This window comes from Neodiprion pinetum, chromosome 6, assembly GCF_021155775.2.
Source record: "Neodiprion pinetum isolate iyNeoPine1 chromosome 6, iyNeoPine1.2, whole genome shotgun sequence".
Taxonomy (NCBI): Eukaryota; Metazoa; Arthropoda; class Insecta; order Hymenoptera; family Diprionidae; genus Neodiprion; species Neodiprion pinetum.
The window spans coordinates 4991585-5018683 of NC_060237.1; the positions used below are offsets into that span (position 1 = coordinate 4991585).

Genomic DNA, 27099 nt, shown 5'->3' on the forward strand with positions numbered 1-27099 from the left:
GCGTGGCGCACCGCGGGCTACGGCAATAAAGGAAATTTCCAGAGGATCATTTTCATTTTCATTCCCATTCCCATACCCATCTCGCAGACGCGTTTCGCCTCGCGACCGTCCACGGACAGCCGGATAGCCGGCCCCCGGGGGTTGGGAATTACACACCTCCGAGCGCGCTATCGTAAAGTAGCTAAACTTTACAGCTTTATAATTTCATTAAAATTCCCTCGCTTCGGAGGTACCCGAAAATCCCCCGGGATCTCCTTCTGTCTCGGCTCAAGCTCGAACTCCACGGTGTCGTTTGCTTTCCATCGTTCTTTCCGAGACATGAAATTGAACTAAAAACAGAAACACCGAGAAGATGTCGGAAGTTTTTCACAGTCGACCAAAAAAAGTTTTCTTTTTTTTTTTGCGCAACCGATGCGTAAATTGACGTTCCGATTTTGACATCCGTATTTTTTTGTTTTTTTTTTTTTTGTTTCTTATTACCACACTAATTCCGTCGAGGTCTTCTTTTCGCTCGCGTAGGAGGGCTGAGATGTGATATTTGTTCTCAAAGATTACCATAACAATGGCGACGCATAAAACAAAAGTGTTCTTTTATGTGTCGGATATAGGTACGGTAACTATACCTGCAGTGCGTCTCGCGAGATACGGAGTTTGAAAAAAGGATCCTTCCTCCCGTATAAGATGATTCCTAACGATAAGCCAGACGCCTAGAGCGCATCTAACAATACCTCGCCTCCATGCTACACCATCTTGATAATAACACCCCGCTGTCAGACAATTTGACAACGGATTCGTCTCTTTCTGCTCCTCCTGCCTACCGCACTATTTTTCTGATGTTTATTTTTCTTCGTTTTTCGTTATTGTTTTCTCTGTTTTCACTTGTAGGATTTTGGAATTAAGAATTAGGAGAACGGAATTCAATCGCGAAATTATCAAACGAAACAAAGACGGACGAGAGCGAGGCTTCGATCGCCTAATGAGATAGTCCTGGAAAGCACGCGCGTGTTCGACACACGCATAAAAGCTCCAGATCCAATCTGTGCGCGCGAATAATGGGCCAAGGAGTCGGATCCACTGATTGGTAGACGTGTTTGGATAGAAAATAATAGACTCTGTTATTTCCCTTTGTGTTTCCTATTTGTTAAATTCCAATCTCGAGCACCCTTTGTCTCGGTTGTTGTTTTTCTTTAACGGGAAAAAGTGGTGTAGAAGAGGATCTTCCAGATCGCATTTAAGAGAGTTGCAACGTTTTGTTGATTAGAGATTTCTGGTTGCGATAAATTCGGTTAATTTGGAAAGTTGTTTCCGAAGGAAAAACCAGGCACCTTTTCGATCCTCGACTTCTCCCCGGTCGGTTCGGCTAAACAAAAATAATTTAGTTTTGGAGGTCGTAGATTTTCTAGACGATCGAGCTCGTCCGGTAACGCAAGATCGTTATCGGAAGTCAGTTACCGGTTGTTACCGCTATTTATGGGGAATCCCTAAAGGAGATTTTTCTAACGAAGCTCGTGTCGAAGGATGGTTACGATAATAACCCGGCCTAAACGCGTTCGGAATAAAATCTTTTTCATTCCACGAACGGGTTTATGGCTCTCACTACGCGTATTCTCAACTACCTCACAGGCAACACACAAAATTATCACACTAGTATATGGTTGGTGATTCAATTCCGTACATGAATTTAGGGCTCCAAAAATCCCTAGAAAATTACAAAAAAAAAAGAATCGTACATAAATTCCGTTGGCAAAATAATTTCTAATTTCAAAACTGAATTGAAGAATAATAAGCTAAGAAATTCCTAAATTTCGGTTTTGAGCTTCGAAGTTCAGAGACTTGATTCGACGAAAAAATTACGAGACTCAGACAATTAATCGAAAAAGGGGATTAAATCAAAGCGAAAAGCCTTATGGTATTTTTCGAAGTGCACAAGCTTATTTTCGTTAGTGTTTTTTTTCCCCTTCAAAGTGAATGACGAATCAGTTGATGAAAGTTGAGAAATGTGGAAATGCGTCGCGTCGCTGCATCTTAGCCAGCGGCGGGATTAATCAGCCTCGAAGAAAGTGGTGCGTAAGAGACGAGAGATGAGCGAGTTTCTGGAGCCCCGCACGCGTCGGCGTCGCCGTCTTTGGTCGGCGATCCAAAGTGTCCTGCACCCGTTCCCGTTGCCCCGCTTCGTCCTGGCCCAGGTCTCGCATCAGGAGCGACGGTGTATCATTATGAACTCGCGTGCGCAGCCTCCGGTCATTCTCATCTGATCCTCAACTCCCTGGGCTCTGGGGCCGGGACTGGACTGGGTCCCGAACCGGGGGCCCGACACATACACGCCCAACTCGCCTTTCCACGCGCTAGTGTCGGTGCTCCGCGTCAATTTTTTCCTTTCTTATTGCTCCCTCGGATTCTCCTTTTTCTCACCGCGGGCCCTGCGGCGAACGTCCGAGTCCGCCTCACACCGCGCGCAAATTGTTCCATTCTACAGGATGGATTTATCCCTGTGCATGGATTTCTATAAGCAGAATTACTCTCAACATTTACTTTATTCTCTCTTTGGCTTATGACTTGTGGTTTCGAGCTCGGTTTGCAAAAAATTCGTAACAATATTTTCGGAACTTTCATCGCCAGTGTTTAAGGGTCCAGTTCGTGGACCAGCGTAAGTACTCCGAGTTTCGTAGGCTGTACGTCCGAACCGCGGAGTGGCGGCGGCGAGCTTCGTAAAGGCCGCACGAGCCTCGGAGGATCGAAAAGGTAAGATAGATGGTGGGCCCCGTGTGCGAGAAAGCGACGCGGCTACGATCTCGCCGAATGAATTCCCTGCCCGAGGGGGAGATGCGAGGAGGGGGAGTAAGATGAGGAAGGATAAACTACGGGTCCGAGGGTTGGAGGGGGGAGAGGGCCGAGGCTCTGTGGGAACTCGAGAAGTTGCCGGTGCCGGTGCTCCGAGCAACAGAAGTAACAGAAGACCATCGGGGGGCGGAGGAGGGTGGTGGAGGGGTTGGCGCGCGTCTTGAAATGCCGCAGGACTAGAGGGAGACGGGAAGATGCCGGGAGAGAGAAAGAGAGGGGGGTGGTGGGGGGTGGAGAGAGGGAGAGTCGAGAGCGCGAGACCGGCGAAGACGCGGCGAGATACCAGGAGGCAGAGAAGCCGCGCACGTCGGTCGCGTGGCGACGTCGGAGGGGCGCATGCGCGCATACCTTTCCTCCACATTCGTCCAGGTACCTACACATTTACAAGGTATACATTCGGAGACGAGAAGCGTCCAGTATTAGGCTTCCATATCAGCAGCTTCTCTTCGTTCAACCGCTAGACCGGCAATGTGCTTTCAAGGTTAGAGGTCGTAGTACAGCTACTGGATAACAACTTCTCACACACATTTTAAATTGGTATCAATCCTCGAACGTTCACTAGTTGGATATATACACGAAATGTTAAGGTACTGGATTGTTACACAGACATTTTTTTAATACACATTATATAGTGAAGCAGAGGCGGAAAACAAGACGATTTAATAGAACGATCGCTCGCTTTTGGTACCAAAAATCACTTATCGCGCGGCTTGGGAAATTTCATGAAGCTTCTTCATTACCGAGTCGTAGATCGAAGTGAATCACTTTTGGGTACAAAGTGTTTTCGTTTCAGGAATTCTGCCCAAGTATCTGAGAAGACCGAAGAACAGTACGCACAGAAACGAAGGTAGATAATGACGACTGCAGGAGTATAGGCACATTCCATATGGGCATACATTTATATATCCCCTTATACTCCGCACGATCAACTTGTCTTACTGTACTCATGGATACGTGGTACGCGGTGAGTTGGAAGGCACGCATAGCCGCGTAACCAGCAGGTTGATACGGAAAGAGGCGATGGGCAGGGATCGTGGGGGGGGCAAAGTAACGCACGGTGGAAAAGGACAAACTTGAGCCCTGCGATAAACTGGATGGTAGTACTCTCGGTACCGTTGGGTCGAAGCCGGCCAACTTATTTCAGTCCCAACGCGTACCGTGCGTTTGTACCGCAAGTAGGTAGGTGGGTAACTGCCGTGTAAGGAGTCCGGGTTTTGAAACAGGCTGGAGGCCCGAACCCCGTTCCTGGTGCGAGTCCGTGGAGGAAAAACCAATCGTACGTGTTGCTCCCCGCACTTCTCGGGTCCGCTTTACCTCACCGAGGCGCGTTGACCAGGTACCAGTTTCGAATTCGAGCAGATTGCACTGCGGCCATACGTGAAGAGGCGAGCACCTTATACCTGCAAGCCCGCGTCACCTACGGCACCGATTCCCTTTACGATCTCTCAGATTTAAAGGGGCTGTTCCCACGGGATGGTAGACAATAGCTCGACGAGTTTGGACTGCGGAGAAAGAGAAAGAGGCAGACTGGTTTCTTCTTCAGGTCTCGTTCCGGTAACGAGACAAAACGCCGACGGAGTTAATTAGGGGCGTGTAATAAAGTTTCTCGTTTTCGTTTTCCTTTTTTATAACTTGCATTAGTTTCTCAGCTTTTATCACAGAAAAACTAACCGATCGCTAATTGCACGCCTATCGATATCAGTGACACTGGCACCAACCGTACTCAGCCGATCGAAATACGTCGACACCAACGTACACGCGATATAATGACAATTTAGCAAAAAGTTGTGTAAATTGTATCTGTCTTGTTACTCTCATCTGACTTCAGTTTTTCTCAATGATTACAGGCCACATCGAGATCAGGCATTCGCCGAACGATTCCACGTTGCAAGGTATCCGCTGCACCGATTTCCATCTCGCATTTCTCTTCCTCGTATTACGGTATAAGGTTTGGGTACGGTCTTGGAAAGCCGTTCTTGATTCTACTTCTTCGTTGCTAGAACTCGTTCGGCGAATTTACATCCCGCGAAGAACAAATAATGTAGAAAGAAGAAAAAGTTAGGATAAAATTACGGTTTTCAGCGGGTCCACAATAAAACGTGGCTGAGGCAAGGAGAAAAATGGAGCACGAAGCAAGCGTGAGTTCGGTAGTACGAAGCTTCCAATTTGGACTCTTGGTGAACATACGATTCCGAGAGTGTGCCTTGCCCCGCCCTTCGTTGGCTTCTCTCTCTCGCGTTTTTTCTCGGATCTTGTTACACCGGCGCTCGTATATTGTTTACGGCTGGTACCAGAGCAAAGTGAAAAAGAAATCGCCGCCACTGCAGAACCGTGCAATCGAAACCGCGCCGAACGACGTCAGTAGGTCCGTGGGCCACTCGGCCAGTGGGATTGGTTCGATTCCGGGTCGCGAAATTCCCGTCGAGTCGATGGTAGCGGAGCAGGTTGAGAGACCGGGGCTCGTTCTTTACGGTTGCACTTCGATTCATTACCGAATTACATAGACCAAAGAACGGGACGAAAGCGTACACTAATCATAGATGAATGGTATCAGATTAGCCGTATGTAATGGGCCCCTTGCCGCACGAAAGTTAATGGATCGGAGGAGCTGGAAGCGTCTTGGAGGCTCGCCGGGCAATCGACGGTCATCTAACGATCGGTCCGAGGAGCATGAGGGTCCGGTGTATGGGACGTACAAGGTTGTACATATGTACACAACCGCGTCCGATATGTGTAACAACGAGAGCCTCACCCCGAGATCCATTTCTCTCTCATTAGTCCTGCCAGTGAGATCCAGATCTCGGCAGTGCGGGAATAGACAAAGACCAGAGCGAGGAAAGATGTATCATTTCGAAACACAATGGCATCGGTTCCGACCTCCGAAACGCGGCTCGTTCCTCCTGAGCGATGACCATGGTCACCTCCTATCGCCGTGTAGATCAAACTTGTCTCGCACCTACCAGACAGTCGCTCGAACATACGGCACGATGTAAATCATTTCGAACCTCTTTCGCCCCGATTATCCGTCTCCTTTTTCACTCTCAGATCACAGCGCCATCACGAAGTACAGTATAACCAGGAATTGGATAACAGAAAAAGCTTTTCCGCCATCAGCCCGATTTCTTCAGCTTCAAGATGTCCATGATCCAAGAACGTTACACCCGACGACAAGTAACCGCTGATCCTAATTCAAGATCGTTATCCTTCGATCGAAGCCTCCTCGTTGTGGTTTGTTGAAATTCCTGTTGGACATTCGAAGCCCCGGCGAGATGCTGCGCGCTTCGGGAGTGGGATTGTAACGGCGAGAGAGAGAGAGAAAGAGAGAGAAAGGGATAGGGAGATGGGGGAATTTCTGGCCCCGAGCACGTGCGGAGGAGCGAGGCACGCGAGGACCAGCAATAATTACAGCCTCCCCTTACCGGTACGCGAGGAGCCAGCGAGGCCAAGCCGAAGGAGCCGAGCCGCGCCGCCGCTTCGGGTGAGCCAGGTTATCGCTGTATTTCGGCGGGTTGCCGATCCCGGGACTCCCGAGCACCGAGTGCAGTGCGGTAGACTCGGTCGTCGAGGACAGGTTTTCGAGGTGCAATTATTAATAAGAGATGCTCCCGGCTCTCGGGATCCAGCCACTCAAGGACCGGCCGCCGCGTCTGGTTCCGTTCATTCATTCCCCTATTTATTCGTCCAATTCCAGGGACCAGGAAACCGTCGGTACAGGTCGTTAACGATTCCCAGATGCTGTGACTTTCCTTGCCCCGTAGGAAGAACACTGTTCCAATAAGCCAACTCTCGGTTTGAATTGAGTTTTACGAAAACGGGATGAATCTTCGCTTCCACAACACAGAGCTACTCGCTCCCTAGGGACGGCGTTGAATGGAGGCATTGTCGAGGAGAAGAATTCGGAGGAAGTTTGTTCCCGTAGCGCCGAGCGGTCTCTAAGGCATTGCGCAAATCGGCTGTACCTAGTCGTCTGTATTGTCGGTAGAGACACGGACCTTTGTCAGGTTAGTACCTTACACTCGGTCTGGGAAGTTGAATGGACCTGAAGTGTACTAAACATAACGACAATTACGCGGATTCCCTCGGTGTGAATGGCCCAGTGCTAGTTTAACTCCAATTACCGTCTTCGCCTTGTGCTCCGGGCTTATTCTCTCGGATCGCCCATGGTTGAGGAACAAACCCGAAACCCGGAGGAGCGCTTCTGAGGTCGTTAGAATCCCATCGCAGGTTTCGGGTGAAAGGGCTCTCCTCGTGACTCGAGGCTTCGGTTCTGGAAATAGTCGCGCGCGGTTCTCCCTCGAATTTGCAGCAAGAAGAAGAAGGAAGAAAAAAAAAAACATGTTCGCAGCGGAACTTACGGAATATTTCTCACGGGCTACACTTTCTCGAAATTGGTCTTCCTTCCGCTCCCGATCTTCGGTCTTGATCTCTGCATCCGAAAAAAGTCCAACCATTGATTCAATTAAGACAAAAGACGGGGCAAAAAATTTTCTGTTTAACTAACCCATAGTTTTTCATCGTCCGTTCCTGTCCCAGTGCTAATACACCTTTATCTCGTCTAGCTCGGCAAGTCGTTGGTTTCTTCCTTCCCCTCCCCCTGCTCTTTTTAATTTTCAATTTATTCTTACCGGAATCTTTTTGTGGGTCGTATCAATTTATTACTTTTTGTGTCGGCACATACCAGGTGGTCAGAAGGGTTGATCCCGCTCCCTGAGCCTCTCAGGGATAATTAATCTACTTAATATCAGCGCCTCCGAGAGCCCCGGGCCGTTTGGCAAAGTCACATCCTTCCTGCTCGTCCGCAGGCAAGGATCGCTTGATCATTTTGAAAAAGTTTGTAAGAGGATATCGAGCGTTTAGAGGATCATTAGCGGGTTTCCCGAGACCCCCAAGGGTCAAACCTCATCGATGGAACCCGGCCGGCAGACGATCTCATGTATATCCAACGAGAAGAGAGAATTAAATATAATAAAACAAGAAACCAATTAGTTCGAAAATTGCCTGCAAACTATGTATGTATATCGTGGCCTGCCAGAAGCCACACAGGCACCGGAAAGGTCCGACTGAACACGGACAAGTCAAACTTGTATTATACCTATATGTTTACGAACAATAAATCTCCGTCTCTATCAGCTCCTCATCCCACCCCCCCCCCCCCCCCCCCCCCCTGTACGTACCGATTCCAAAAGTATTTTTTAAGGCCTCCCGTGGGACGTGGAAGGCGCGTCGGAGCCGCCGTTCGAAGCCTCGTGTATATTTAGGCTGGCATTAGACTGGCTTGACGAACCTCGCTGGTTATTAGCGTCGGCTTATCCTGCAGACCCGAGTTTTTTCTTTTTTTTTTTTTGTTTCACCATACAACCACTCAGACGGTCGTATCACGGGCCCAAACTCCGTACCGCAATACCCCGCAGGGTAACGCACTCCACGACTCTGGCTGGGGGCATACAGGGTAAATAGAAATTTACCGAAGAAGAATACTCGTATATATCGAGCATGAGAGGATCGAAAAGCTGCAGGATCGAGGAGGCGGAGGCTGCAACAGCGATCCTAGAAAAATATTTATATTCTTTGGTTGCGTTCGAACGCACCCAGCGACCGAGATTCTAATTGTTTTCCCGAATTCTGTTCGACCAGACGACTCGATGCGTTCCGCGGTCTCATTTAGGACCTCTCCTCTTCAACGCCATTATTCTGGTCCATTCACCGAGGGTTTTCACTCCATTCGAAAAACCGCCGTACGGGGCAGAGAGAACGGAGCGAATACGCGCGTGACAGAATCTCACGCCTCGCCATTCATCCCTGCGGGCTTCCCGGTGGGCAGGTTATTCTTTCGACGGAGGCAGTGCTCTTTGTCGCCCCGAAAGAGGAGAGAGAAATAAAAGTGAAAGAGAATCGGGGAAGAAGAGGAGCTGAAACGCGCGAGCGCCGAACGTACGCTACTGCGGCTCTGTCGAATTGCCGTGCAAGAAACGACCGTTTGTGTGGTCAGCATGAATGCCCCCCCAAATCGGCATCATTTTCGAGAGGTTTTTCTCCATTATTCGCAGACACTTCGGGGCGCATGAAAATCGCCATCCCGCCTCCTCGAGGACAATACCCTATGAGTATGAAAAGTCGTCCCTGGCTCGACGCTCGATCCCGATCTATAGACGCCTCGGGCACAAATCCCGGTAACGAAACGGCCGACGTCGTATACAGTCAGTTCATTATTAACGTCGTCGAATATATTTCCAAAGAATCAGATTGACCGATAGATCCCGTACGAACTTTGCACCACGTGGCCTCGGCGTGAATTTTTCTCCGAGATGAATCCGGGGCTAAAGAGAGGAATGCATTTTTTTTTTTTCTTCCCTTTTTTTTTCTCTTCTCCGATTCACCGCGCGGATGAAATACAGAGGATTTCTCGCGGAGACATCTCAATAATCACGATCATATATCGTCGACTCTTTTCCCGGGATATCTAACTGCAGTGTATACAAGCGGGGCCCTAAATCCCTCGGCGACTCACGGTCCGAGGTTTAAGGGATATAATGGGCTGAAAAAATAAAACGTTTTAGAAGCAACAAAATACCAAATTAGGAACCGAATGTCACACTCGATCCACGCGGCCCTGCGGCGTACGGTGAATCGGCTTCCAGAGCCCGATCGCTTATCCCCGGTTGGTCGGCTCGTCCCGAGGAAGAGGCAGACACGAAGTGGAAAAGGGACGAGGCGCGGGTAAACGCGCTGCACACACCCGAAGAGATAAGGACGAAACGTGAAGCTTCGGGGTGTGTGGAAGCTCGGACCCGCACGAAGAAGACGGAACCCGGGCGAACCTAACGGCGTGCCACAGGTGGATTACCATTACAACCAACGGGCAATATATTTCCCGATCCTTTTACCGGGCGCATTTGGTTCGTTAGGGTTGCACGGGCCATCCCGCGACCCGCTCGCGTAAGTGGTGATGTATATTCAACAAGTAGGCGTTCGTTCCTTCGTTCCTTCGTTCAACGACCCTCCCCGTCCCCCGTCCCCCCGACACCGACGTCCAGCCAAAAGCTCCGCTCCCTTCGAACGGACGAGTTTTATACGTCCGTATAATACTCGTATCCACAACTTGTGTATACGTACGAGGCTTGGATGCCTTCATTATCTCGACCCCAGCCACGCCGCAGCGCCAGCTCATCCGACGATCGTGTATATTATATGCGTTATGCGCACCAAATCTCGTCGCACGCTTTCAAACAGATACCGAGAGGGGAATTCGGAGCTTTTCGTGCGTACCTACTGGGAATTGGCAAATGACCGGAAATGTATTGTACAGTGTATTTGAAGGGCGATGGACCAGCTTTGCGTTCTTTCGCGAGCATCGCCTGAACGCAAAAGTCTCTCGTTAGCTCTGAAATTGATTTCGGACATTTGATTCCCAGACTCGATAAGGTATTCATGGGAAATGTCCGGTCGAGTATGACTTAATTCAAGTCGAAGGTGATAAGACATGGCGCAAGAAAATTTTAAATTTCAAATTAGGTATGTAAGCAACAGTGTGTTACTCGTCGTCGAAGCGAAGCAGTTCGTTAGGTCCGAGAATGTAAACGACTATAAAGACGTCAGAGAAGCGTCCCTTTGTTCGTTGGCTTAGCCGTGGGCAAGAAGGAGAAAGAGATATTGGAACTCGTAGCCGAGATCAACGATCAAAATTCGTTTGACCGAATTCCTGGTCTCGCGGTGACATCTCGACTTTGACTCGAAGCCGCTGAACGAACTACAAAAACGTAGATTAAAATCGTCGGTGAACGCGGAGGTTCCTCACCGGTTTTCCGTATCGCGGAGATACGACAAAGACGTCATTTCGTGTAATTGGCACTGCATCGGCTCGTTCCTTATATCGCGGGACTGCATCTCGGCGAACAATTCGATGATATCTTCGCGACGATCTGCCGCGTTCTGAGCATTTTTCCCGACTCACCTTATCATCGCGCGCTCAATCGCTTCTCCCAAAATAGACGATCGCAATTTCCCGTCTTTCAACTCGGGATGCTCAGGGCTTTCCCCGCAGTCCTCGAACGGATTGCAGGGTCGAGCATCGGAACGAACCGGTGGACCACACGTAGTCTAGTCGGCCCCAATCTCGGCGAATATCTAAGTAGTTTTTCGTGGGAGATTCACATCGCCAGATTAATACCATCGAGCTCCAGTTTAAAAACGTGGGAAGACCCGGACCGCCCTTGGAGAACCACAAAAAATAATCTCAACGTCATCTGGAAAACAGAAGTGGGATTTTTAGAGCATCGCGATCTCGTAATGCCTCTACCTACTGGACGGATGGATGACCGATCGTCTGCCGCGCAGCTGGGCAAACCTCGTCCAAAGGTCAAAGGTTCGCGATCTTGAACGCCGGCACGGTGCCACCGATCCGAAACGAGCTTTTTACTGGCCTAACGACGATTACAGTTACGTTGCAAGCGATTTGAGAAAAAAAAATTCCAAATAATGTATGGCAGCTTTATAGTCTTAATTACGAATCGACCGTTCGGGTAAAATCTTGATTGGTTCCCGGTTCTGATAAAGGACGCATCCCGATCGCGTCGAGCTTTCGGATCTGGATCGAGACAACTCCGAAACAGTTTTTCCTTCCTGCTTTTCGTTTCGGGTATATTTTGTGGCGACGGGAGGTAAAAGGCGCGTGGGTGGTCACCGATCGGAATTACTTTTCAATCCTGAAAGACCTCGGTGGGCGAGTGATATTTACTGTGCGATTCATCGGACGTCACAGCTGCGGGTCACGTCAGGGCGCCACAAGCCAGCCAACGGAAACGGCCCCCCGCTGGCGTAAATTTGACGAGGCAAAACAGCAGCGCACGTCAAAAAATAGGCGAGTGATAATTGAAGGAAGCGTATTTTCGTACAGGTCGGAAGTTTGCGCGTGAATCGCATACATGGAAATGCGAAATGGTGCGAAGTGAGGCGATTGTTCGCCATGCGCTAAAGCTGGAGGTGCAATCGACGTTTCACCGCATGCGTAATTGATCAGTGTATGTTATTACCCGCGTTTCGTTACCGGGTCAAGCTCGATCACGACTGATGTGAAAAACAAGGATTCAAGTTATTTCGTGTCAATGACGCCCAATGACAATGAAAGGTCGCCGCAATCTGCTTTGAATATTTTCACGCGTGCAACGAGTGAGCATCGTACGTCGCTTTGATCGCATGTACGAATATCTTTTCACTGGTAGTTTGCACGTGTAACACCCTTAACGACCCGCCGTCTCATCTGAGATTTCAGAAAAGAGTAGATATCACGAATGCGCTGTGATAAAATACTTGGATATACTAAAAAAAATACAATTACGAATCTTCGTTTTACAAATTTTTTTTCAGGTATCACCAATTTAAGTGTGATAAGATCAGCGATTTTTATAAGAAAATTTAAGATTTCATTTTAATCAAAACTATTTGGATTCCAAGACACCCGAGCTATGAATATATCTGACATTCGGCATTAAATTATTTCCAGCGGATGAAATCGACGCGCATGAGTTTCTCAGATGCGTTGATGCGTCAAGTCTTATCTAGCTCTGTATATAAAATAAAGGTCGAAGCACCCCAACGGTGGGGATCAGGACTCAGGGTCCTATCCCAACTTTTAACTGCAGCGGTTCGCCCAGGTATACAGTGCATACGAGTCTCTTCGAAAGAGAGAGAGAGAGAGAGAGAGAGAGAGAGAGCGAGGGAGAGAGAGGGAGAGAAAGGGAGGGAGGGAGAGGCTCCTTGGATCGGCGATGGGAATACAAGAGGCTTGAGAAGAGGAATGGAAAGGGGGAAGAGATCGGCCGAGCGGCATCCCCGGGGCGCAGGGGAGGAGAGGATGTAGCCACCCTTAGCGTGTATCGTAATAATTGAAATGAACGTTAATGTCGCGCCGATCCTGTCGAGTAGTTGAGTCCAGAGGAGAATGATGTTGATTTCATTGAAACTTTATTCGCGGTCATTCGCCGTTATTGCATTGCCGCGTCTCGTTCGATGCATCAATGTGCAGGGAGATCAACCCTCGACGCGAAGCCGTTGAGGTTTTGTTAAGGGAGCCGTGATCTCGTCTTGTTCGGTCACTTCATTGCTCTTATTATACCGAACATCATCTTGTAGACATATATTTACCCGAAATCGTCCCCGAACTTTTTCTTCACCCTTCCTGAACACGTAACGATCCGACTTGTTGCTGCCGATCCAGCTGTATGCCCCTGTATCGCACCCCTTATGGCCGTTATTATGTACGTGATACGCTTTTAAAAAAAAATATTATCAAACGTTGTAAATAACGCTTGGTATTGTCGTTTTTTACAACACCACCTTTCAACGATATTCGAAATCAGTTTTAGGGTTTACCTGATCGTAAGGGGTTAATCAAGCTACATTAAAAAGTCGAATTTATAATCAGTCATTATATACCGCTGTAGCTATAGGAGTGAGAAAACCGTATTTCAAACAGATTTCTGTTCCTAATAAGACTCCTATTTTAAGTGTTAGGTGATTCTTTGAGAATCTCTAGGACTTAGATCGGTAAAAACCTTTTTGAAACTGATAAATTCAACAGGTTTTTGCCACGTCCCGTTTGTAATATAATCATCCAGAACCGAACGTCTCGATGCATAAAAAATTCTAAAGAAGTTTTCGTGAACCCTAATGAAACCCATTCGATTCCAAATTTTTGACAAAAATCTAATGAACACTTTTCCAATAAATCACTTCATCACAGCTACTACTCGTCACCGTTTCGGGCGATACTAAAATAGACTGAAACCAGGTTGAGCCTGAAGTCGGAATCTTTCGTGCGTGCAATGGGGAAACTTAATAGGGTATATTGATTTTTTATTTTTACGTTGAACGTCTTATGCTAAACTCAGTAAGCTGACTCATGCCCACTTCCTCTTCAAAAAATTCCTGCGTACGCTACGCCGTAATTCAATTTCAAATATCGTGAAACTCATCCTATGTAATCACTTGTAATTGACTCCTATCGAACACCTCGGACATTGATCGGTCATTGATATTCTTGGAAACTATTGCTAGAATTTTTTTTTTTCACACGTATCCGTTAAATTCCAAAAACTAAAATTAATGTCCGACCGACTTGCGCATATCTGACGGCGTACGCAACTGTCTCTCGACGTTTGGCTCCGCTGCGGTCGTGAAAGCCTCGGATGCGCGGGCCGTTTCATGAAGAACAAAGAAGGAATTAAATTAAAAGAGAAGGCCAAGGTAGAAGCCGCCGCTGCTGCTGCTGCTGCTGCTGAGAGTCCGTAAGCCAGTATTATCCGGACGCAATGCGCGAGTCCGAAGAGCCGAGATTACACGGTTAAGATTCGCAGCTTCGAAGAGACGTCGCTAAGCCGATTTCAAGGAATAATATTCTAATTTTCGGTATAGTTTTCCCGGATGCGAATGGCGAGCCTTGAGAAATATTGCAGCGTTTTTTTTTTTTTTTTTACCTCTTGTTTGGATTTTTCTACCGAAGTTCCAATTTGGTAAAACCAATCTTGCAGAATCGTGTTTTCTTGTTTGTATTTTTTTATTTTTCTTCTTCTTCTCGTCTTTCTCATATCTAACCTCGGGATCGCAATATATAATTGGACTCGCGGGCAATTGTATCCGGGCAATCTTCTTGCGGTTTGACGCAGGAAATAGCTACCGTGAACGTCATCAGTGCGGGAGAGTATGAAAAATGAAAGAATAAAAGTAAAAATAACAGAAGGATTGGAATAAAGTAAAATTGTATACGCTACAGCGTGATAGATGTACAGTATCGATCGATCGATCGATCGCGTCGATCAAGCTTCGCGCTGCTATAACTTCGTGATCGATTTGTGAATCGTTCGTCATTAGAATCGATCATTGCCATGTTTAGGGGGCGAAGAGTATAATTCTCTGCAATTTCGACTGGTGGATTTCAAAAGGATCTCAAAATCGTACGCGAGAATAAATCACCGCCTTGTAAATACGAAATTCGTGCACGCAACGAACGTATCGAAAATTTTCATCTGAGAGCCGTTACATTCTCGACGAAGAACGGTCGTTAATTTTCAAGACTTTTAACCACGTTTCTATTTACTTTAAAGTTTAGATTTCCCCTGTGTTCAATTAATTTTTATCATTCTGCTTTCCTTCTCTCTTCTCCCGTCGTACCATCCCGTGAAAAAGAGTCTTAAAATGAATCCGAGCATCCCGCAAGACCTCCGTAATCTTCTCCTGAGAACCGAACAGCCTAAAGCTATTCTCCTCAAGTTCCTTCAGGATGATTATTGAGCGCGCCGCACGCTGAGGTAGCTCAACTTTAACCCAGAGATGTATTATTTTCTCACACAATACTCGATGTTTCATTTGTGATGAGAGAAATTTTTAAAAATAAAAAAAATTAAAGAAAATAAATTCCTGATGGTGACATCCTTCTCTGACAAAATCCTTTCGTAATTTGTCAAAGGAGGAAGGAAGTAATGGATCTTGTCCATCCTCCATCCTGCGATATCCCTTTCCTGGTCTCCTGTACCTGGTAAACCGGCTCAATTCTGTCGACGGTTCGTCGATTTGTTGAAGAAATATTTCCACCGAGACTGGCACAATGAGATTCTGGGAATATTATTGTCACCGTACCGGTATTAATGTCTCGAAGTTTTAAATTTTTCGTTGAAATTAGGTACGAGTGTTTAAGCCCGTAAAGTCAGGTGCTTTCGTGGATAGATTTCAGGTTAAGGTCATCGGTTTATTATCCTTCGGGGTGTACTTATTTCTACCTGCTCCGACGCTTATCGCTTTTCCGGCAATAAACTTCGCGAATTTCATTATTTCCCCGATTTTTCATTCTCGTTTACGAAGCGCCACAGTTGAATACATTCGACTTTGAATTATACACCGTTTCGCCCCGGATTTAGATCGACGTTGCGAATATCGTCAATCAACAGCTGATTTGTTTTGTCTACGTTTTTCATTTTTTGTCGGCAAAAAAATTTTACCGAGGGTAAAATGTGCAACATTAATTATGAACACGTGTTGGTTTAATCGGAAATAAATAACGATAATTTTTTATAGGCATATTCAACATTTTATTATATATTTAACAATTTATTTTCAGTTTCTCCGTCATCTATGTATTTACAAATTCTATATATAAGGCACTGGCATGAATCATTCGCATGTAAAAATTCATATGGCCAGTATTTTTTTCTTTTCTTTTCTTTTCATTACAGCGTTCCTTGTACGATTCAACCGAGAATATTATACGTGGTTCATTATTGTACGTAATACATAACTGGCCCTGCAACACGAGTGTGCGCACGATAATAAATATACAAAATATAAAGTTTACGAAACCACAGACCGTACGACAAATGTTCGGGAATCGAGTAGAAAAATGAGTATACCGATTCCTCAGTGAATGCTTTTTAAGCGAATACGATTCTTTTCTTTTTACTAGTATAGCCGGATGCAGATGCAGATGCATGTACATAAACATATGTATAATTATATATATATAAATTGGGTTGTACCCGTTTATCGAAAAATAAATATTACAACGAGCTTATAGTACATACTGCAGTCAATATTTTTCCTGTCAATGCTGAAAATTCGTTGCGAGTCCAAAAAAAAAAAAACCATATTGTAAAATCTTGCGCATGACGTACAATGCCGCACGATTCTTATACACGTAATAGACAAATTATGACAATTCTATGCAATGGCAGTTTACACTATACGTGTAACATATATGATATGCGTATAAAATACTATTACTCGGGCATTCTACTTCAGAGAATTGATGTACGTATTCTGTATATAATAATAATAATAATAATTATAATAATAATACTAGAAATAATAATAATAATAATAATAATAAGTTATACGATTTATGTAAAAGTTATAATATCTCATAAGGCACCTTGGAATGCTCATCTTTAAGTCGCGCCCATTCAACGCGAGCTCACGTATTGCTAGATCAATTTTTTGTTTTACAAGGATCCCGCGGCTCAACATCTAAAACAGTATCTGCTTATCGAAATAAAGAACACGCGTTCAATTTATGATCAAAAGCTGCTGAAATAAACTACGTATCAAATGTCTTGGAAATCAATTTTGTAGCTATCATTATTATCTTCGTATTTCTCTTAATTTGAAGTTTTTAATATTTCCTATCCTCGATCTCCTCCCTATTTTCTCAATACTAAATATATCTATATAAAAAAAAAAATATTAAAAATCTAATAGTAGGATTTTCGTTTTTCTACGTGTACTACAGTTATCGTACCTACAGTATATGTACATTGTACAAGTTTCACGCTGTACAATATAACGCTAATTGATACACGTATATGTATGTACAAATATATATATATATAATTTTAAAAATGGAAAAATTATATGTATACATGTATATATCTGCATATCTCTCTATACATATATATATGTATAGAAAGATATGCACATATATACATGTATACATATATTTTTTACAGAGTATGACTAGATCACATATAAAACAGCCACCGTGTTTCTCTCTATATCTTTTCATCAGCGTATTTCTCGTCTCTCTCTCTCTCTCTCTCTCTCTCTCTCTCCCTCTTTCATCTTTGTCTACTTCCTTTTTCCGCGTAACCTCGGTTTTACTGGCCGTTATGCTGTAACAAAGTAAGGAGGTCATCGTTAGTTACAATCGATATCATAGATCTATCTGTTTTCACATTGACAGTTATATCGGAATATATCGATAGTTGAACTATAACACGAATCAAGATGTACGAAGAATCTTTTTTTAACCAATCAATGCGGTAAAATTTATACGCAAAAATATGTAATTTCCGAGTAAAAATCCTAGGCAGAAGACGAAGTCTGTCTTTTCCCAGGAACACGTGGTTTCGCAGTATCTCCTCGGAAGGCTCGACGCCAGAAAGGCTGGATCCGAATATTCGGCTCAACAACTCAGGTAGTCGGCTATGGGGAATGATTTCAGGTAAGGGCGCGTTTTCCAAGCGATGACGTCGAGGGGACCGAAGAGAGAATCTTAGGGACCACCGTCGTCCTTACACTCTTGACGATCGTCGTAGCGACGAGCAACGCTGCCTGAACACACCGAAAGCAGCGCGACGGGCAAGAACGAACACACACGGGAAGAGAATAGCGACCGGTTGAAAAACCGACAAAAGGCGAGGGGTGGGGCTATGGAACCAAGGAGAGACTGGTATATCCTGAAAGATGCATTCATTCGAGTTAAATGCAGCGCGCGAGACGAAATCTCGGAGGGCCCGGAGAGAATGGAGCTGACGAGGACGAAGGAAGGATCCTTTGCGTGTGCGTACAGGCGCGGGAAATCCTCCGGAAAAATATCAGCGACAATTATTTTCAATATCAAACAAAAAAAAAAAACGTTGATAAGAATTGGATGAAAAAATTTTTGCGGCACATCTCGTCGCCGGAATCAACAATTATGGAATACGGAGAGAAAATTGATTTCGGTTTTTATACGCGCTGTCGCAAAAACGATATCAGGGGGCGAGTATGAGAGAAAAAAGAGAGAAACAAAGTGATAGAGTGGGAGGGTAAAGGGGGTGAAAAAAAAAAAAAAAAATGAATTCGAAAGACCGCAGCGAAGAGAGGTGGAGGAGGAGGACCAGGAGGAGGAGTACATACGGTTTCGAAGGAAGAGAAGCTCGGAAGAACGTGAAAGAAGAAGTGTCGAACAAAAGCTTCTTCTTCTCTACCTCTCGGATGTGTACTGGTCCACCGTTCTCGCCGGCGCGTTCTTTGAATGGAGTCTGTGCATTGAATGGTCGAGATTTCGGCGAGGGTTCGCTCGCCCCATTGTAAATGGCAAGGTCACAAATCTAGCCGGAGGAAACTCTTCTTTGAACGTCACATTCATACACACATATACGTCGATACGTATAATATAATACGTGCCGGGTATTATGCACGGTCGGTTGGCAACAAATATATCGGTGTAAGAGAAAAAAAATAAAATAAATAATAAAATTAAGAAAAACCGAAAGATCAAAGCTTGCGGGTCGAACGCTTGCAAGGAACTCGGAAGACTCCCTACGACGAACGGTAAAAAACGTGAGTGATCGCGATCGCGACGACTAATGTAAACCGTAATCGCACCGTCAGTCGTAACGGGGTGCAAAACAAGAAGTTAGAGAGCGTGTACCAACCTGACGATGCCACGGTGGGAAAGCCTAGGTGGCGCGTGAACCGGCCTCATTGACTCTGCTGCCACCACGTGATGACGTCGAGGAGTTCCTCGTCCTCGGGACTCATCGGTTCGTAGTTGTCGTAGCTGTCGGAGTGCTGGGCGTAGAGGGTGCCGGTGGCGGTTCCGTAGCCCTGACTTCCACCCCCCGAAGACGCCTCGGAAACGAAGCTGGGCGTCGGAGAACTGGAAGCCTCTGACGAGGGTGGCGGGTTGAACGAGGATTCCGCACTCTGTCTGAGGTGGTGATGGATCTCGGAACTGTGGGACCGGAGCTCGGCGGAAAGCCGGAGCTCGCCTGCCGATTGGTGGCCGGAATCGGCACTCGAAGAGGTGCCGAAAGCGGTTGAACCGGAGGACTCCGAGGAGCCGTCGTTCTCCTCGAGCAGGCGCTGAAGACTGCGGATGTACTCTACGGCCATCCGCAGCGTTTCGACCTTCGAGAGCTTCTTGCTTCCGGCCCGAGACGCGCCTCCGGTCCCGGCCGTGTTTCCGCCGAGAGCCTGAGCCACGCTCTGCGGGATATGCTGGCGCAGGGTCGCGAACCCGTTGTTAACCTGTTTCACGCGATTCCGCTCGCGGGCGTTTCGCCGCGCTACGGAGGCCGGTTGGTGCGGAACGGCGCTGTAGGGTGTCGCCTGGGCGTAGAGCTTCGCCCGCTTGCACCCGTGCTGCATGCTCTTCGACTCCATGCTCCCGGTGATCCCGCCGCTGCTCGTCGACACGATCACGTTGCTCCGATGAACCTGGGACCCAACACCCGAGCCCAACATGCCGGCGTGATGCTGCTGGACGGTCAACATAACTGGCAACTCGTTAAGTTTCTCTTCCTTAAGTCCCACTAAGGTCATGTCACAGTGTACTTCGCTGTTTCTATCCCACTTGCGCTCACGCTGGGACTCACACCCGGATTTCAAGTTCTGCGCGCCAATCACGCGGTTTTGTGAAAGTAAAACGTCGTTTCAAAAACGGGCAACGAGCACGAGGAGAAACGTGTTAGTCGGTTGTCGGCCGATTGACGTTTCGTTGGATAATACGAAACGAAAAAAAACGTAACTTGCGAACGATTTCAACGTTTGTAACTGGGAGTACGCACCCCCAATGCTTACTGAGTGGTTGTGGCTCCCGAAATGCTTGCCCGTGGAGGGTTCGGGGCCTTATATAGCCGGGCGGGCACGCGCCTATCCCCACCAGTCGGTCCCCGCACTCGATCGGATCGGGCCCTAAAGGCCCCCTTCCCCTGCCGCCCCGCCCCTGTCTCGCGCACCTCAGTCGAGCGCCCCTTAGGCCCTAAGCCCCGTGATTCTCATCTGACCAAAAACCGTTCCCCGCTCGACGACTTATCGCTGGTATTAGGTTGACGGGTAAAAAACGTGTTTGGCTTTGCGATACCGAGTCGAACGTTTAAAAATTTTCCAAACGTGAATCAGCCGCTGTTTTACCCGCGTACCGGGACAACTTATCCTGCGGCAAAGAGATCATCGGTACTAGTCGTTAAACCACCCTAAGATCGTTTCGTCGTCATCCTCAAATTTTTTCGGCCCGCCGCCTACCTCGCCTGCGAGAAGGATTTCGGTTACAGTTGCATAGATGCGGGGGAAAAAAAAAATCGTACCCCTGGGAACCGGGGTCTCGCAGGAAGAGGAGGATCGACGTTGACGAGAGAGACGCCGAGTCGCCGTTTCGAGGGGAAGCTGTACGCGGCGAGCGTCTCTCCCTTCCACTGGACCTGGCGCGCGCCATGGCCCCTCCGACGATTTCTCCTTCTCTCTCTCTCTCTCTCTCTCTCTCTCGCTCTCTCGGTTCGTCTTCTTCTTCGTTTTTTCTCTCATCCTCCAGAGGCACCCGACCGACGGCGGCGGCATACGCGCGCGCCTGATTCCGAGGAGAGAGAGAGAGAGAGAGAGAGAGAGAGAGAGAGAGAGAGAGCGAGAGAGAGAGAAAAAGAGGGGATTCAGCACGTGTGCGTGAGTGCCTATACTCGTTTGAACACACGCACGCACACCAACGCAGAATCCCAATCCAGACTGCACACCGCGCTCGATGAGGAACAGGTATACCCTGTTCCTAGTTCCTCTTTCAGCTCCACAACCCCGGTGCTCTCTGTCATACACTCTGATGTCACGCGAAGGGGTGTCGAGACGTTGAAAACCAAACGACTTTTTTAACCCACACTTTGCTGACCCCTACATTTTGCGCAATGCGACCTCACTGCACAAATTCCAATTTCATCGGGGTAAGACTTAGCGTCGGTGAATCTTGGGATGTGCGATACTTGGGAAACCAGTTTTATAAATCTGTCAGGGTCGCAAATATCGCTGACGCCATTTTGGCAATTTGGAACTGTTTTTTAGTCAGCGAGCTAAGAGTCCGACTAATTTTCAGTATACCTTACCACCCTTAGGGATATCTCACCAAAGACAAAATTTGCTCACCGTAATCCGGTGTGTTGACCTGACAATTGCACTGGTAAATACTCGGTTCTTCTTCCTTCCAAACCATTACCAACTTTACAACGCATCGAGTCCCCCAAAAACGATATCCAATGTGTAGGAAACATCTATAAAAGCCGTGTACGGTAAAGTTTATAGCGGTATAGCCGACTCTTGTTCCCGAAGAGTTACTCGTCCCGATATTTAGCACAGGCTTCCCGAGGACTGCGGAGCTAATTTGTCCGTTTGCATACAACCTGCGAGACCGACTAATTCGGGTTGAGGGTAAGGAACCCTGCGGTGTACACCGATCGGTGCCTAGTAAACGGTCTCGGTTACCGTTAAGCCGTAATCCAATTTGACCAAGACTAATTTCCCAAGATCAACGCGTACCTACGTACGATGCAACGAAAAAGAAGAAACTGTCCCTTTTTCCCATGGCTCCGTAATCTTTCGGCGCGCATTGCACGACGATACCTCTCGACCGGATTCGTTGCCCCTCACGGATTACGTGGTCTGGGCATCGGAACGCGGGCATTACCGGCCGGATCCACCCTTTGAGGAAACAATCGTGACTCGATAAAGCGCGGCGCATAAGCCAACGTAAATTCCGGGGGAGCGAGATAAGATAGGGCGCCGGCTCAACGGTCAACTCCGAATCCCGTCGAGGCGTACGCCGCTTGCAGGCGGTTACGTTCGCCTCTGAAACGGATAAACCGGGTCGTTCCCTGCCCGTCCGAGGTCCTCGGCTCCTCTCGTCCTCCAGATCAGGTCAGTCCGGCTCGGCCCTACCTCAATGCGCGTGTGTTACGTCGTCACAATGCGGTCGCACACGTGTGCCGCGGGGATTCCGTATCGGTGTGGAACTTCGGTGGCGCGGAAAGAGGTGGCGGAGAGGGGGGGGGGGGGGGGGGGGGGCTCAAAGGATGATCCATGTAACAATTAAAATCCTAATCTCCGTAGTCACATGAACTCCTATCCGGGGACGATGAGTCGTCTCCTCCTTATCCAGGATCGACCGCGTTATGTCCTGCGATATTGTGTCCACCCTATCCTCTTGCCGTGCAGCATTGCATAACCTGATCCTTTTAACGAGGTTCGTGAGGCTGGAATCGATAAGTTTTCGGCAACTTTAACGCGAGGTTGAGTATTCGTTGAATTTGGATATTCGTGAGTTGGAATGATTTTCTGAAAATTGCGACGATAAAACAGAAAAAGGAAATGAAAAAAGTCGTACCGAAATTATTAATAACATGGATATCGATTGCTTGTTTTAAAATCGTCAAAATACTGTTAGATTCGTTCGATTTCATCCTGCCACTATTCCCTTTATTCGAAACCTGATTATTCTCTGTGATTCAACTAAGACACTTTTTTTATTATCTTGGTATCGTTGAGTATCTAATGTTTCAAGATTGCCAACGATATCGATTCTGACCACCAAATATAGCGTTGCTGAATCGACCAATGAATGAAAAATGAATTCGTGATAAATGGTAGTCTCAAAAAAATGATAGGGATGGTTGAGTAAAATTGGACAAATCAACGGGATTTTTGCCTTTCCAATGTGATTTCAAATGAAAATTCTATATTTTAGCTATTAGTTACAACAGCCTTATTTCTTGCATATTCAAGAAAGTCGTCTCAGTTTATGTCTATGAATTTTGTACTATATATATATATAGATATATGTTATAATTAACAATAAGTATTCACCTTCGACTCACCAACGTGAGGTTTTCGTTAATACCGTCCGGACATCGATCTTCCTACCACTCTGTGTAGCCGGTAATTAATTCCGGGATGATTACCGGGGTCAGAGCTGCACCTCTCAACTACAATGAAACTATAAAAAATAATAACGGTGTAGCTTCTCTCACGGCCGAAAGTTATCTTCGCGTCAAGCTACGCGAGGCATCAGAGATAAATAAATTTTCTTATACATCGTTATCGGATATTATTGTCCTTAGAAATCGATATCTCGCGTTTTTAATTCCGATCAATTGCTCGCTGCAAGTCTTTGCTCATATCAGCAGACCATTTTGTCACGGCTTAGATTACTTTAACTCAGTTTTGAACGGTGATGAGTTTAATTCTGTTTAACAACGTGAACAGACCCTGATAAGATATTGAGAAATGCAATGGTTTTTCGCTTGATGAAACCAGCTTACAAAAAAAAAAAAAGAAAGAAAAACTGAATCTGTTCGCGGAAATTCCACCCCTAAAATCGGGTCAAGCGAACGATAAATATCCGAGGTCTAATTACTGGATGAATATAAAAAAAAAAAAAAAAAAAAACTTCACCACTCGACCAGTCAGGCATATATGGGAGGAAAACACGTGAATACCATAGACGGTGCAGTGTGGCGGCTGGTGGGGTCGCAGGGGTAGGCGACACATGGTGCACAGCTCGTCGACGACAGGTACGCGCAGCACCGACATGGTGGAGCCGTATTATATGCATAGGTACGTCGCATTCCTCCCTTCTTCGTGGCACATAGTCAGGTAGGTATGTATACAACGAGCGCATACCGTGGCACCGGGTATATGAATGTAGGTACAATACGTAGGTACGTACTGTACGCGAATATCACCCGGTGCGGCCGGCGGGCCAACGTATGCCACATATGTCACGTTCGTTGCAGGTTACTGAATTTCTAAACATTCTCAGCACCTTCTGTTTGCTGGGGTGAAGGCGGGGCTGCCTGCAGTTAGCCTCAAACCTGGGGTCACATCGTTACAATACACATGCGAAAGCACGATTTACCTGCCGCTGCAGGTCACGCGTGGTTTCTTTCCTTTTTTTTTTTTTTTACATTCGTTTTTTGACGCGTATTTTTGGCCCTTGATACTTTGTTGGAGAAATTAGGCAAACAAGGTGAATAATAGTAGACTGAGCAGAATATGGTTGAAATAACCTCTTCGCAATAATAATAAAGAATAAAAATAAGTCACTGATTTAAAAACATAAAATTTACGTATTGTTCGAAAACTGCTGTAATTAATATAACAATCCTATCACTCTGTCCAATATTGATTTAGGATGAATTTTGCTTAGGTACGTTGAAAGAGTTCCTTTTGTTCAAATTTAATTCAATAAACTTGAGTTGAAATTTCTAAGCACTGATATTATTATTATCATCGTCACTTCTTTACAAGACTGATATTGTTCCACTGTATTCTATAACCAGAACACTCCCTGCTTTCCTTTTCACACCGAGCTCTTCCACGATTGACTGGAAATTTGGAGGGTGTACGACAGAGTGGGATGAATATCTAGTTAAATAAAAACTGACTCCGATTCTCTCCACGTATCGACGGATGATCGATCTCGAAACGAGCTGACTCGGAATATAGCTGTGTCATTTATATTTATTGAACAGATAATTACAAGGATCTGGGCGCGTGTGTATCGCGATAACGAATGGAACTGTAAATCACTGTTAGAAAATTTCGTGTAATAGCTGTGACCGAGCAAATGGTTATCCCTGTTTAGCGATCCTCATAGATTTCGAGGGTCCGTTGCAGGCCGCGTGTTCGTGACATGATTAATGATCCGGATCTCGTCACAACGTCGGCGTATCACCGATCCCGGGTTTCCTTCCCCTTGATCGCATCCACAGCTCGCGACACTATCGCTTACGAGAGGGAGAAAATTTCTTCTTCATCCCTGCGGGCTGGTTGTTTATTTTGTTTTTTATTTTTTATTTGCTTTTTTTTTTTGGTTTCATTTATTTATTTTCTTTCTTCTTTTTTTTTTCATTCTTCTTTTCTCTTTTCTTCTTCAAGAAAGGGCCCCGCAAAGATTGATCCACCGAGGCGAAGATGGATGATGATGCGGAGCCCAGGGTCCGTCGGTCCCGAACTTTCGGGATGCGTGCGGCCGTCCGAGGAACCGAGCGCTTGCTGACCGCCTCGAGAAGAGGAGCCAGCTTCTTCGCTCGATGAAATTATAAATTAATAATCCGACCGATCACCCCTCCTCCCTCCCTGCCGCCACCATATTTTCTATGGGCGTCGAAATTGGCCCGACCGATGCCTGGTAGCTCCCTTCAACATCGGCGCACAGCCGCGCATAAACCTCCGTATAATTCGATGAAAACTTGCCTATTAGCCTTTCCTCTATCGTTACGTGTAAGTATAATACTGCACTCGGCAGGATGCAACCGACGAAGAGAAAAATTAGTGATCATTCTTATACGCAACCCGTCTGTAATCAAAAGCCTCACATCCACCCCTTTTTCTTCACCGCATCTATTGAAAAATGATGGATTTTCATCACGAACACAATTAAATCTTATCCTGCGTTCCTAAGCTCGAATACTTCTATCCTCGTCTTCTTTCAGCAGTATCACGCACTGTTAAGCCAGAACCAGGGAAGAAAAAATATTTTCACTGCCATGCCGTTTAACCGATGAGCAATGGCTCGGATGGCACGGGGATTTGACAAAGTGTCCAGATATGTATCAGAGATTCCGAGGTGCGAATATAATGTGCGGCCTCGGCTATGCTTCACGGAGAGTTGAAGCTGCGGAGTCTCGATGGCGAGTCGGAGTTTAGCCTGAAAAATGCCGTCCGCTCTTCGCAATGAGTTGTTGATCCGGCCGCCGCGGTATTCTCGGACTTTTATCTTTATTAATTAGGAACCTGCTCCGGAGATTTTATCCTCTTTAAGTCCAGCACCTTATAACTCGGTATTTCCGCAACGGTAAGAAGAAAGACAGAGAGAACGAAGGAGAGATAAAGAGAGGGGGAGAGAGTAAAAGAGGAGAGGAGATCGCCACTCTCCGTTTGCAGTGAACAGAGATGAAAATCGAAATTATACAGGAAATCAGTGGGATGTGGGAGGCATTTTGGGCGATCAGATCAATTTTCGTGCGATCGTTGGGGAGGTTAATCTTCGGTCAATTAAAGTTATCTCAAATATCCGAGATTTTTTCTTTTTCCCTTCGCCTCTTCTGTGAAATACGGAGCTGGAAGGATCCGTTCTTCCGGGCGGTCGCCGCCAAAGAGAAACGTTTACCGACCTACGAGAAACGACGATTTAGATAGTTGCACGTTAAAACGACGAGATCAACCGGCTAGATATACTGGCAAAGATAACGAAAATTCAAAAACCGATGGAGGACGAAGAAGAGGAGGAAACGCTTTCCAAGGAAGGAAGAAAAATCCAGCACCTTTTGTACCGCCGGATCACGGGAGGGGGGAATGGCAATAAACGTGTCTAAACAAATATTTTCTATTCCTTTTATTCCTCTCAACTCCCCTGAACAAACGGACCGTCGTCGTCGCAATGTTTCAGTGAGAAATTTCGCGATCCTAGTTTAGTTACCACGATCAAATTCCCAATTCCGTTTCCGTTTCGAGGCAGGAATCGTCGCGTCAAAGTTCAGAGGCGTAGATCTGACGGCGGTCTTCGCCGCTACGTCACGTCCTGAATAGACATCGATCAATGAGGTATCTGAGCGACGAGTATTTGCTCGGGAAAGATAAACCGGGGCTCCGATTTATCTCCGAGTGAACAGAGCCGCCGTTGATCGGCCTACGCAAGTCGCATGTCCGGTTCTCCGGACAACAGAGAAACCCTTTGAGCCGATCTCCGTAATC

At 46.6% G+C, this 27099-nt stretch overlaps 2 protein-coding genes across 3 annotated transcripts in view; both read right to left on the reverse strand.

Moving 5' to 3' along the window:
- Nucleotides 1–27099, reverse strand: part of LOC124222580 (achaete-scute complex protein T8) — a 137468-nt gene that overhangs the window by 20686 nt on the left and 89683 nt on the right. The window lies entirely within an intron of this gene.
- LOC124222581 (achaete-scute homolog 1) lies at nucleotides 17386–21553 on the reverse strand. The gene is made up of 4 exons (XM_046633763.1): nucleotides 21496–21553; nucleotides 19421–19980; nucleotides 19023–19321; nucleotides 17386–17492 (listed from the first exon to the last, which is right to left on the reverse strand). Exons 2-3 carry the CDS (start codon nucleotides 19909–19911, stop codon nucleotides 19069–19071), a joined length of 744 nt encoding a protein of 247 aa, XP_046489719.1. The 5' UTR covers nucleotides 19912–19980; nucleotides 21496–21553; the 3' UTR covers nucleotides 17386–17492; nucleotides 19023–19068.

Excerpts from the sequence above, each read along its gene's own strand:
- LOC124222581 (XM_046633763.1), bottom strand. The coding sequence starts at position 19,911 with ATGACCTTAGTGGGACTTAAGGAAGAGAAACTTAACGAGTTGCCAGTT. Across the intron at positions 19,322-19,420 it reads GAGAACGACGGCTCCTCGGA|TTCCGAGATCCATCACCACC; the intron begins GTCCTCCGGTTC and ends CCGGTCCCACAG.